This window comes from Mya arenaria, chromosome 12, assembly GCF_026914265.1.
Source record: "Mya arenaria isolate MELC-2E11 chromosome 12, ASM2691426v1".
In the NCBI taxonomy this organism is placed as follows: domain Eukaryota; kingdom Metazoa; phylum Mollusca; class Bivalvia; order Myida; family Myidae; genus Mya; species Mya arenaria.
This window is the reverse complement of record NC_069133.1, coordinates 8747236-8761262: the sequence shown is the minus strand read 5'-3', so window position 1 is coordinate 8761262 and position 14027 is coordinate 8747236. Positions and strand designations below refer to the sequence as shown.

The window sequence follows — 14027 nt, the reverse complement described above, 5'->3', positions numbered from 1 at the left end:
TGTCAGGCGACACATCCGACTCGCGGAGTTCTAGTTAAATATCATGTGAGCGATCAAAGGCCCTTGGTGTCCTCTTGTTTGAAATGTTCTGGTTATTAACCTTATCAGTATCATAGTATATAAGTGTAGTTCAAGCGAGATGTTTTAGATTGTGTTAGAGTAATTGAATTGATTTTCATTTAAATTTACAGAAATGAGTAGTATGCATCTGTTGTAATGGGCTTGTTTGAAAAGGCCACTAAGCATATGCGATTTTCATTGGTACAAAATATCAGAAAATTGTTGGCGTGTTACGTGTACATGTTTCTATACATATACAACTGATTAAATGACTTAAGAAATAAAAAATAGCGATGTATGAATCTTATTATGCCCCCTCCGAAGAAGAGGGGTATATGGCTTTGCACATGTCGGTCGGTCGGTAGGTCGGTCGGTCCGTCGGTAGAACAAAGCTTGTCAGAGTGATAACTCAACGATGCCTAGACCTATGGTCATCAAACCTGATATGGAAGTTGGGCCTGACCTGTAGATGACCCCTTTTGTTTTAGGGGCTAATTGGGCCAAAGGTCAAGGTCACAGTGACCTTGATTAGTTAAAGGTTGTCCAAGTTATAACTCAACAATGCCTGCACCCATGGCCCTCAAACTTGACTTGGGTTTGCGTATGACCTGTAGATGACCCCTTATCATTTTAGGGGTCATTGGGTCAAAGGTCAAGGTCACAGTGACCTTGAACGAAAAGAGCTTGTCTGTGTGATAACTTGACAATGCCTGCATCAAAACTTGACATTCAGGTTTTTGGTGACCAGCTGATGACTCCTATGGACTTTGACGTCATAGAGTCAAAGGTCATGGTCATAACACACTCTATCTTCATACTTTGAATGGTCATAATCTTAAAACTGCCTCAACGGCATCCAATGTCAGTGACAAATTAGCTGTCATTTCGGACCATGCTTATTTCATTCAATTGTCCATATAATCCTGACAATATGACGCTTGGGGGGGCATCATGTTTGACAAACATCTTTTGTTGTATTTTAGTGATAAGAGAACTGCTTACGGGACTTCACCCAACATTAAGGGTTAAAGATAGCACTCTACGGACAATGTCAAAATTTTCCTTGACGAGCATGATTCAGGTAATATTATTTATTTATAGTTCCTGAGTAAGGACAATCAATGTCAATCTATAAACTGAACAGGTGAGCGAAAAGGACAATCAATACAAAAAAAGATATTGCATGACCATGAGTACAACAATACACTCGAAAAAATATCTGAAGGCCGTGTTTTAATAATTTTACCTTTTATAAGCTATTTGTGTAAAATATACAATTGGATTTATACAAATTGAATGTTAATTCAAATTGTGCGGGTCAAGATGAAAAATATTTTCAGGCATGCCAAATTTTATTAATTATTTACAAGTATATCACTTTTAAATATGTTTAATTCCAAATCACTTTGTTTTTAAGGATAAAAGAAGCATTACGTTATAACATGTGTATTATATTAATTCTTTTCTGCAATATGTTGAAATGCATAATACAGATTTATTATAGTTCGCAAGTGTTATGTTTTTAGAAGAAGATCTGGAGAAAGAGCAAACTTTCTGATGAACTTTCTGATGACTTATTGACCTTGGCAGAAAGTTGTATTGAGAGCATAGCACAGAATGCAGTAGAAAACACTTTCAAGATCTCCGATATCCTAAATAAACTTGATGCAAGTAACACTTGGCTTTATATCCGTTTTAGCTCGACTATTCGAAGAATAGGTGGGCTATACTACTCGCCCCGGCGTCGGCGTCCGGTTAAAGTTTTAGGGCAAGTTGGGATTTTCACTTATAAGTCCAATACCTTTCATTCAATTGAGTTAATACTTCACACAGTTGTTCAGGGCCATCACATGATGAGGTTAGATGACTCCATATTATTCTTTACACAGATTATGGCCCCTGATTGACTTTGAAACTCGGGTTAAAGTTTTAGGGCAGGTTGGGATATTTATAAATAACTTCTATACCCTTTGTTCAATTGACTTAATACTTCACAGAGTTGTTCAGGACCATCACACAATGAGGTTACATAACTCCATATTATCCTTAATACAAGTTATGGCCCCTGATTGACTTAGGTTAAAGTTTTAGGGCAGGTTAAAGTTTTAGGTCAAGTTGGGATTTTCACTTAAAACTCCAATACCTTTCATTCAATTGCATTAATACTTCACACAGTTGTTTAGGGCCATCACATGATGAGGTTAGATAACTCCATATTATTCTTTACACAGATTATGGCCCCTGATTGACTATGAAACTCAGGTTAAAGTTTTACATCAGGTTGGGATATTTATAAATAACTGCTATACCATTTGTTCAATTGACTTAATACTTCACAGAGTTGTTCAGGACCATCACACAATGAGGTTACATAACTACATATTATCCTTAATACAAGTTATGGTCCCTGATTGACTTTGGTTAAAGTTTTAGGGCAAGTTGGGATTTTCACTTAAAACTCCAATACCGTTCATACAATTGACTTAATACTTCACACAGTTGTTCAGAGCCATCACACATTGAGGTTAGATAACTCCATATTATCTTTTATACAAATTATGGCCCTTGATTGACTATTGGACTTAGGTTAAAGTTTTAGGGCAGGTAGGGATATTTATTAATAACTTCTATACCCTTCATTCAATTGACTTAATACTTCACACAATTGTTCAGGACCATCACCCAATGATTTTACATAACTCCATATCCTTAATACAAGTTATGGCCCCTGATTGACTTAGGTTAAAGTAAAAGTTAAGGGCAATTTGGGATTTTAATAAAAAAAAAACTTCTATACCTTTCATTCAATGCACTTAATAAAATTCAAAATTATTTACGACCATCTTACAACAAGAAACATAACTCCATTTTAACCCTAAATACAAATAATGTCCCTTGAATATGTTTTATTTTATTTTTTTATTTCTTTTGACAGGCACATTTTTACATTCTTAACCAGTTTTTTACCAAGGGAAAACAAGGAGGGCTATACTATATGGTCATTGATTTTTTTTGGATTTTTTTTTTAAATTTTATTTTAATTTCTTTTGAAAGGCATATTTGTATATTCTTTACCACATTTTCATAATGGGAAATCAAATTATTTGAAAGACTTGCGTCTTTTTTCGGGTGGTGGGAGGCCAGCATCAAAGTCACCTTATTTATTGAATAATTTTAGTTACGTTTGACATAAATAGACCAAACTTGGTAATATTACATTGTTATTGTATTCACTTCTGAGTCAAAGCGGTGAAGTCGAGCGCGCTATCTTACGACGGCTCTTGTTTCTCGAGTACTAGATTCTTGAATTTCAGGCAAGCTATTTATGAATGTTACATTACTGCTTTGACTTATACAACTATTATAGTTTGTCCCAAAGAATACTTACACGCTTAGTAGTATCGTTGTTTGCAGATATGTGCTTAGGTAAAACGATTGTACTCTGTTAATTTACAGTCACTGATGCGCGAAGAAAGTGCAGACAAGTGGACAAGAACTGCTGCGAAAGATTGCGAAAAGTGCGAAGTGTGTGTTGTAAATAATGCTGGTGAGATATTTTTTACACTGTTACTCGAAAGGAACTATGTCTCTTTATGCTATGCAGGTGGAAACATATTTTTAACACTGGTATCCGCCCGTATGTCTGTCAAACGTTCGTGTCTGCTACGTATCTAGTGATCGACCCACTTAAATGTGACTGACTGCTATGAAAAAGGCGCATTAATGGTTTATTTCTATATTCCCAGTTAGACCTGCTACCGTGAAAATCTGACTCCCAAGTGTTATTCCGTACAACATTGATTAGTTTAGTTTAAAATTATTTATTTCACAATGATTGTGAAACAAGTTATTACATGTACAACATTATATTAATCCCTCTCGTTTGCACGATTTTACGCGAGAGTATGCTCTTGTGTTGTGGCGGAAACCGGAGTACCCGGAGGAAACCGACTTGGTGACCACAGACCAAACTCACATGCGCTCGAACCCGAGTCGCTTTGGTGAGAAGCGAGTGTGCTAACCACTGTACTTACCGGACAAGACTATGGATTTAAAAACAAACAAAACATGTTTGTCTGTTACACCATATTCACAATCAGTATCTGTTCAAACCCATGAATGATTTTCATAACACTTGCGTCCTTTTTTAACCACCGCAACCCGCTCCATATCCCAACATCAAATGTCTTGAAACGGAATGAGACCAGAAGAGGATGTTGGGGAACATTTGTTTTGATTCTAAAATCAGCCGTCTAGTTTAATACTAGTTGCAGAAATAAGTATCAAAAGCAGTTGTGACAAGTTCATATACTTCTGGCTAGATTTACTAGGAATGAAAATCTTAAGATTACAAATATTGTTAAGTAAAACACAACGACCTATTTTGCTTTTGTTGCGAGTTGTTACCATGAATCAAGCTAGAGGGTATTTTGAAAACGAAGACTCCCTAAACATCTAACGATTTAAAGACTTAGCAAGTATTTCTTGATACTGAAAATGGAAGAAGATATTCTTTGTTTTTGCTTGAATGCCTAGCTCGATCGCTCAGTCAGGGTTTTTAGGTTGGATAATATGTTGCTTTTTATCTTCAGTGGAAGAAAGTGGGTATCTGGAACATGATCCACCATTATGTCAGCTGAAAATCAACGTGTGCGCATCTTGCATGAGAAATTCATTTTTGAATCCCATCATGTGTCACACTTGTGGAAATAAGTTGCGACCATTCATTGGTAAGCTGTTTGTAATGTTTATGCTTTTCGAATTGGGTTTTAATGTGAAGAAGCTGATAATCGGTCCTTTTGCCCTCATTGAGAAGCCATGGTAACGCACCTCTAGTTTGACCCATACCAAAGACTCCTTTGATTTAACTCCTCACCATAAGACCATTTAATGACCGTAGGTCAACGATCTTATGAACTCTTCGTCGATACCATAACACAAGAATAGTTTGACCAAGGACCACTTTAATGAAATGTTGCCTTTGATCAGTATATTACCCTTTTATTTTAGGGGACCAGTAGGTCAAACATACTGTCTTATAAAAAAAACCTCTGTTCTCACAATAACCGGAGAACGGTTTGACCTAGGTCTTTGCAACTGTTGCGGTTTGTTGTCCTTAACTTTCCCTGGAAAAAAAACAATGGTTTTCGGTCAGTAGATCAAAGTTCAACGTCATGAATAACAGTCTAATGAAAACTTTGTATGCTCAATAATAGTTGCCATATGACCATGAAACATTAGCAGTATAACCTCTACTTTGGATGGGTGTAAGTCAATCAAATTCCATGGTCATAGTCTCCAGTTTTATGAAACTTCGACTGCATTAGCAAGCATTCATAATTTACACTTTTTTTTTTTCGTCCATAATGCTTTGCAATCTTAACTTGTTATAACTTATTTCTTCTAAATAACATCTTGTGAACAGATGTAAATGATTTTTTTTTACGTTTGCATGTCATGATTTAAATTTACTAAACTCTAAAAAAACTTGGATATAACAAAACTGTTCTATTTTAAAAGTGTGAGTGTGTTTCCATTCAATTTTAAATAAAGCTTGCGTGAAGTATTATTTTAATTTTACTGCTTTTGGACAAAGAAAAAATCATTAGTTTCATAGACATGTTACCGTGTCGATATAATAAAAATGTAGCATTCTCAATGGATATTATTTGTTTGGAAAACGTCCAAATGATAACTTCATGACGTCATGTTCTTCACTTGAACTGCCAATTAATGTGACACCAATAACGTTGACATCATTATAATGTTTCAACGGAAAAACTGAACTGTTTCTTTCTGCAATCAATCATTGTTATAAATTTCAGTCTTGTACTCATCACCGAAATTAAAAGAATAGAAAAGTATTTTATTCACGGAAACCGTAAAGATTCTTTGTGACAAATTGATGCATTTTAAGTGACACTCGTATTTAAAATCGATACATACGCATGTGCAACAAACATAAATTTTGAGTGATAAACTACTTAGTAGATAATGCATTGATGGAAAATATTAATTACTGATAACAAGATTTAGATTATAACCGTGTATTTGATAGCTGAAAACGCACAAATATTAAATGACTGGTGGATCCTAAAATATTAACAGTGATCAAGTATTGTCTCATAAGGGAGAAATACCTTGTTTTCTGCACCTTTCTAGCACACCGGATAGGCATTTTCGGTGAATTTAGCCGTGCTGGAAAACTCCAACTGGCATCCCCCCATGCCAGTTGAGTCACTCGCTGTGACGTAATAATTTCATTTTCTTTTATAATACACGTTATGTAATCATAATTATGAAATTTAAATAGATGAGTTCCATTTACATTAACTTTACAAAAATAAACTTTAAAAAACAAAACAAAATAACCCTTAAAAGACGTAATGTTGAAGGAACTTATTGACGTATGCAGTGAATACAAATTACTGCGCGTCATGACATCAGTAACCATCATCGCACGCGCTTTTTGGTGATATGTACAAAAATGCGCCTAATATGTTATTTAATGTATGTTAGAAAACATATATATCATGTGTGTCCGTTCTCTGACTCTGCAAGCCTCGTTACCTGGCAACGCAGGTGCCCTCGGGTCGGATTTTTCTATCCGGAACGGAAACACATGGCAGATATTGTTATTTTTTCAAATTAAACATAGTATCCTTCACAATAACCATTGTTTTCGATATTTATTCATCCTTTTCGGTATATTAGAACGATTGTATTTATTATCGAGACATAAGATCATCTCTTTCTTGCATTCTAGGTGAAAACTGGGGAGCCATTTTGATAGCAGGAAATGACAAGAGAGAGAAGGTAGCAGAGTCCTTTACCGAGGATGTGTCTAGACTCAGAGATGTTATCACAAGCAGAAGTGTTCCGGTCATGTGTATCAGGTAGGTTGTCTATATTAACCAAACAAAATCTAAAAATGATTTCTAATGTTTTAAGAAATACTGGACATTGTTTATATAGTCATCGAAATAAGTCTTTTAAATGAACAAGCCCGAATTCATATACTACTGCTTGGCATTATATTTTTGAACAAGCTCTGCTGTATAAAATCCAGAATTTGCGCAAGCCCTTCGTGTCTCAGATAGTCTAATAATGTTACATAAACAGATATGTTGAAATGCCGTTATTATAGCTTGTCATTGCATAACTCTCTCCTTTTCTTAAATTTTTGATAAAAAGTTCCCTAGAATATAAATATTTTGCTGCAATGAGATATTTTAAAGCTGCACTCCCACAGATTGAACGTTTTGACATTTCATTTCAGTTTTTGTCTATGGAACGAGCCAATTTTGGCGAAAATGCATGGAAACCAGTTATATAAGACAGCTGACAAAAAATTAGATTAATTTTCGAACGGAAATATGCAAATCTGCGATCTGATCTTTTGTCAGCAATCTTTTATCATTGGTTTTCAGATAATTACGCAAAAATTTGCTCTTTCCAAGACAAACAATAAAAAAGTTGTAAAAGTAGTATTTCTGTGAGTGTGCAGCTTTAAATAGATATTCGATATACCTATGTACTTCTTTCACTAACCAATATAGCTAACCAAGTCAGGCGCTAGTCAAACTTCTAACTAGACTGTGGTTTAATGCCCCTAAAGGAAGGCATATTGGACTCGCACTGTCAGTCCGTCTGTGTCCCTCTGTAAATATTGTCAGCTGTAATTTATTCAATTTTATTAGCTCACCAGAGCACGAAGTGCTTAAGGGGACTTTTATGATCGGTCTTTGTCCGTCGTTCGTCCGTCAGTCTGTCCGTCAACAATTGCTTTATAAACATCTCCTCTGAAACAACCTGGCCAAATTCTAAGAAAGTTTACAGGAAGCTTCCTTGGGTTTCCCTCTACAAAAATACAACAAGGGGTCACAATTGATTAAAAACAACAACAACAAAATGGCCGACTTTGTTTTGCTTTAAATAGCATCTCCTCTAAAACTACCAGTCCAAATTCAATAAAGCTCTACAGAAAGTTTCCTTGGGTGACCCCCTACAAAAATACAACAAAGGGTCACGATTGATCTGCAACAACAACAACAGCAACAACAAAAATATAGCTGACTTCCTGTTTTGCTTTAAAAAACATCTCTTAAACTAACACTCCAAATCCAATGAAACTTTACTGGAAGCTTCCTTGGGTGACCCTCTGCAAACATAGTACAAGGGGTCACGATTGATCATCATCAACAACAACAACAAAATGGCCAACTTCCTGTTTTGCTTTAAAAAAAACATCTCCTCCAAAACTACCAGTCCAAATTCAATTAATCTTTACAGGTGGCTTCCTTGGGTGACCGTCTACAAAAGTATTACAAGGTGTCACGATTGATCAACAACAACAGCAACATCAAAAATATGGCTGCCTCCTGTTTTGCTTTAAAAAAAACATTTCCTCTGAAACTACCACTCCAAATTCAGTGAAACTTTACAGGAAGCTTCCTTGTGTGACCCTCTACAAAAATACAACAAGGGGTCACGATTGATCAACAACAACAACAACAACAAAATGGCCAACTTCCTGTTTTGCTTAAAAAACCCATCTCCTTTGAAACTGCCAGGCCAAATTTACTGAAACTTCCTTGCCTGACCGTCTTCAAAAATACAACATGGCATTAAGATTGATCAACAACAACAACAACAACAAAATAGCCGACTTACTGTTTTGCTTTAAAAAACAATTCTGAAACTCCCAGGCCAAATTCAATGCAACTTTACAGGTAGCTTCATGACCCTTTTCAAATATAAAACAAGGCATCGTCATCAGTAATGATATGTTTAAATGGCAACATTTTTATTAATGCTTTATCACAGAGTTGTGGCCCTTTTCTTAGGTGAGCGTTTTAGGGCCATCACGGCCCTCTTGTTTGAAGATTACCAAACTTCACTGTAAAGATCAAGCAGCATTGAAAGATGTGTCGCGTATACCATTTTTGCTATCGACTCGATAGTCAAGAACAGAGTTAAATTGGCTATAACTCCGACAAAGCAAATTAAGGTCCGCCCGATAGGGTAGGAGACACGTTCATCGTGTTCTGGACATAGGTTTGTCTGGACATAGGTTTGTCTGGATGGATGGATGGGTAGATGGATGGATGTCATGATGTTTGTCCGCGCAAAATCTCAAAAAATGCTGAAGGGATTTTGATATGAAACTTCCCTAGAAGTACCAAGCCTTTGAATTTTTAACCGCGCGAAATCTCTTAAACTGCTGGATGGATTTTAATGAAACATGACAGAATTGAAATGATACTTACAAAGACTAGTTTTGCATTAACATTGGGTAATTTTACAGACATATGGCCCTAAGAATGTTTTGGTAAATAAGTCTGCCTGTTGCCTCCAGAACAAGATCTCATGTATTTACTTTTAACTTCGTGCAGTGACTCAACATTAGTGTGCGTTACATAAAAAGTTGATCGATCCTGTTCAAGATTGCTGACTGGTGGCCATATCGGATATTGTCATCACAAATTTTGTCTGCGCAAAAGCTCCAAAACTGATGGCGTGACTTTGATGCAATTTCACAGAAATAATAAGGTCATATTAGTGCTTAAGCAACAGCATGTTCTGCTCGGGTAATTTTCACAGAGTTATTCGGCTCTTTGATTACTTTCATGTTGTGCACAGAGCATAATATCTTGAACATGATTGCATGAAAGCAAATCCTTGGCTTAATGACTCAACATTATGAGTAGATGTTTGTTACATGAAACGTTTTTAATCGCATTCAAGATGGCTGACTGGCGGTCATATTGGATATTTTCGCCTGAATCATTTCTGACATAAATTTGACCATCGATATTTTTTAAGTATCTCCCTTTCCTCCTTTTGTCCGCCATACAATTTCCCTGCAACCACTTGTTTGAAATCACTGTGAGTTGTGATATTTTAGAAGTTTCTGTACGATTGTCATATCGGGGGATATGCATTTGTTTTCCCTCACAATTATTATCTAGTTGGCTCTTGTTTCATAAACCATTATTACAATAGTAAAATATTACCAATATTATACGTCATGATGTGTTTTTTTTCAATCAGGAAAGAGAAGATTGAAGTCGTAGCACCAATAAAACCAGGAAATGAAGACAATGAGATGTGGATCAAAGTTCAACGTGCTTTTGGAAAACTAAAAAAGCAAAATATCACAACTCTTATGGTGGCATACTCAGGTCATCATGGGTTCCGGGCAAAACAAAAAGCAGAGGGCACAAACGATACAGATCAATCCCAAAATGGTCTTGAGCGAAGTGAGCCAGAAAAAGCAGATATTTTACAAGAAGAGGGCATCTTCATTCTCAGTGAAAATGAATCAATGAAAGATGTTGATTTGTGCAATGAAATACAGCAGTTAACAACTGTTGACAAAGTTCTTGTATTTGAAGACTGTTGTCATGGTGATGCCATGACACATGCATTGAAGGGCAAAAGGGTAGTGCAGTTCAACAGCAGTACTACGAGGACAAAATCATTGGTCAACTCTAGTCAGAAAAAAAGCCAGTTTATTGATGCATTAATAAAAGCACTTACGGCAACCGATGACAAGAAACGTGAAGGTGAATTGTACCAACACGCGAACTGCCAGCTGTGTGTAAACATTGCCGACGAATTGTTTAAGAAAACCTTTCTGACATTGGAGACTTTGCATATATTTATTTCAAATTATATTGATCACTGTAAAAGTACTGGATTGAAAAGCGTTAGTCATCCGACATTTTCAACACAGAATATATTGGGAAAAGACTCTATTTTGGCCTACCGATACCATTTCCCGGTTGCCTTTCACTTCAAGATAAAGAAACCAAAAGGTGTAGAAATTAAGTCTGAACTAATTTTCCTGAATGAATATGAAAATTTGCTAAAGCTGAAGGAATTCTTATTGCGGAAACTGTTAGGTTAGTATTATAGCTACCTTTGTTAATATTTCATAGCTCATCTGGATGTAAAAAGCTTTAGGCAAGTTGTTATGATAAATGATAGCCAATTGATAGCCTGTTGACGTCAAAACAAAGTTATCAAGGCAACGTGGATCACTCAACTAGGAACCACCAGGATAATGAAAATAGTTATGTTGTGTATTTGCTTGTGTAAAACCATGCATCGTGTCCTTAAAAAAAAACTTCCACAAGGAATTAATTCACCTTGAATACTTCATTGAAAAATACTAGTTTCAATGCAAGATATTATATTACAGGTGATGATGATACTACCAAATACCTCGTTGAAAAAGATCAATTGAAGGCCTATGCTGCCGTTGTTAGCATTCAAGTAGAAACGGGACCTAGAGAAGTCCATTTGAATGAGATTGATTCTCTTGAACAGGCCTCTGCAGCCTGGACATCTCGAAGGGAACTGATTGCACAAATTCGAAATGTTACGAAAATTGACTTTCAGAACCATGCGGCTGACATCGTGTCACCAAAAGAGGTTGAAGTCATTTTCAAGGAATTGTGCTTAAAGCCACAACATTGCGCTTTTAACCCGTCAGAGGTAAAAATAAATCTGGACAAAAAATATTATTCCAATATGAAAAACGCTTTACTCAGAGCCTATTTATTTGGTATGTAGCTGAAGGTTGAAACCTCGGCCGCTTTTGTTTACATAATATTCCAAACCTTTGTTCAGGATTATCTCCGTTCCATGGTTTGTTATGCGCCGCCGAAAGGCTAAGGGAAGATTTATAAATGGAAGATGTCCCAAGCAAAACTCTAAACGTCCTTGAGATATACAGATAGATCATATTCAGGAGAATATAATTGCACAGGAACCTTAATTCTGGTTGCTATATTTTTAGTTGTTTGCCCTTTGATTATGTTCATACTTTTTTGTCCGAAGCATAGCGTCAATTGTCTTTGAGGTATTGATTTCAAACTTCACATACATATGGATCATATTGCGGATACTTACAGTGCACAGAAACCATCACTCTAGATGCGGATTATTTAGTCATTGCCTTCAAGCTTCATTTTCAGATAGATCTTATTGAAAAGTGTTTTTAGTTATTGCCCATTGTCCATGTTCATTCTTATTCTATGTCCGGAGCATACCTCCAAGTATCTTATATATATTTCTATTTGTTTTGTTATTTTTTTTACTCTTATTTCTAATTAGTACTTTATCTGTTTGCATATACATATCAATTTGCTAAATATAATATAGTTTTAAAGAAAGAACATTTTCCCTATTGAAAATATTTGAATGAATGTTTGTTTTCACTCAAGACACACTAGCTGATTACTGTTTCTAAAATATAACAAAACTCATAACATGAATTTTGTTTTCATAATGTTATGCCCTTAATTTAATTGCTATCCACTGTCAAAATGCGAATTGAACCTATATCTCTTTCCGTGGTTGATATCTGGCAGTCTCTTGACTTCTCTTGTTGCGTTTATAACCTACATGAATGTGGTTATATTTCATTGTTTGTGTGTTTACTCCATAGTCAAATTGAATGCATATAAGCGTTTCAATAAATGTTAATACCTCACATTATTCTCCACAAACTATGTATTCGTACCTGTTTTTTTCAGGAGCAAGTGAGGTTATTAATAGACGCAGATAACCTTCAACATTGTGTCAAACAAATCCATGGAAAACTAGAACGTTTTGGTATCAGCCAAAGCCTGGATCATATAGACAGAGTCCTCCGCAAAAAACATGTATGAATTTGGTCAAGAATTCACCTTTTCAGTGGCTTCTTTGTCAATGTCCGACGTCGTGAAGGAAATATAGAACTAATTTTTGCCGTAACTTTCTGGCTTTAGTAATTATTAAATTATGCCCCTTTTTCGACTGAGATAAAAAAAAGGGGGAACAGACAAGCGTTTGCATTCGCTCCGTTATGCTCCTTTTTAGAAAATATGACTGACTCTTGTCCAATGCAATTCTTATAAACTTACCAAAATAAAAAAAATCTGCAAATATGATCAACTGATCGCAAATAAAAATAATATAATTCTACGTGTATGTGCTTTCAAACTTTCATATGTTTAAGGAACCAAATGCATGAAAGAAAAATGAAAGCATTTTCAAAATTTGATATAGTATAGTTTTGTTAGTTTTAATATAGTATAGTTTTGTTAGTTTTAATATTATTTATTTCAGATACGAACCGCGATCATAAAAAAATATTTTATTGCTATTAAATGAATTGTAGTAACATTGTTGATAAGACAAGTCCATAATTGGTGAAATAAATGGGACTTAATGTGATTATGTTTATTATAAATGTAATTATTGATTGTCCATTTCAGGACGATGTTTCAAATGTGAAGGTTCACATTGTTCTTCCAAAAATAAATGTCAGTGGTAAACGACAATTCGGGCCATTAATTTTGTATCAGCTGCAGAGACCAAGTGCGGAAAAGGAAAGCTAAATGTCAAAAGAGGACGTGCACTTCCACAAATTAACATCACATGTATACACAGATACAATCACCCCAAACACCACAAACTCAAATACAAACACTACAAACCATACCCTCATCAAAATTGCTTTACCGTTAATTGCGATTTCCATCTCATTTCCTTTATGTATGTGCCCATTGTTAAATGTCTGTCATGTTAGACTCAGCTGAGCAAATTTAGATTAGTTTTGTGTTCTCAATAAAATCGAAAATATTACATGTCTAGTCTTTTAATAATCGAAGAAATCAATCGTCATGTTTGTTGTTCATTTCGTTTACCTACGATCAATCACTTTTTAATAACTGAGAAATAACTTGTTTTCCTATTTTTTTGTCAAAAGTTCCTATCTACCGTAATTCAATTTCTTGCTGCTTTCCTTAAGCAACGTTAAAGTATGTTTTGGAAGAACAAATGCTTGAATTTTTTAAATAACAGTTAAGATATTCTTTCTTCTGATACAATGCAATCGATGCGAATGGTAACTGGTTATAATTAATGTGTAAAAGCGCGATTTGGGTTTTTCATTTAAGAAAATACACTTTATG

General features: G+C 35.3%; 1 protein-coding gene across 1 annotated transcript in view; it reads left to right on the top strand.

Moving 5' to 3' along the window:
- LOC128211482 (uncharacterized) overlaps positions 1 to 13732 on the top strand; it is a 93788-nt gene extending 80056 nt beyond the window's left edge. Inside the window, exons 19-27 of the mRNA XM_052916323.1 lie at positions 1044 to 1141; positions 1587 to 1727; positions 3517 to 3607; positions 4653 to 4790; positions 6827 to 6956; positions 10114 to 10967; positions 11267 to 11562; positions 12606 to 12734; positions 13329 to 13732. Coding sequence (XP_052772283.1) covers positions 1044 to 1141; positions 1587 to 1727; positions 3517 to 3607; positions 4653 to 4790; positions 6827 to 6956; positions 10114 to 10967; positions 11267 to 11562; positions 12606 to 12734; positions 13329 to 13451 — 2000 coding nt within the window. The 3' untranslated portion in view covers positions 13452 to 13732. The remainder of the gene's footprint in view (positions 1 to 1043; positions 1142 to 1586; positions 1728 to 3516; positions 3608 to 4652; positions 4791 to 6826; positions 6957 to 10113; positions 10968 to 11266; positions 11563 to 12605; positions 12735 to 13328) is intronic.
- Positions 13733 to 14027: the final 295 nt, after the last annotated feature.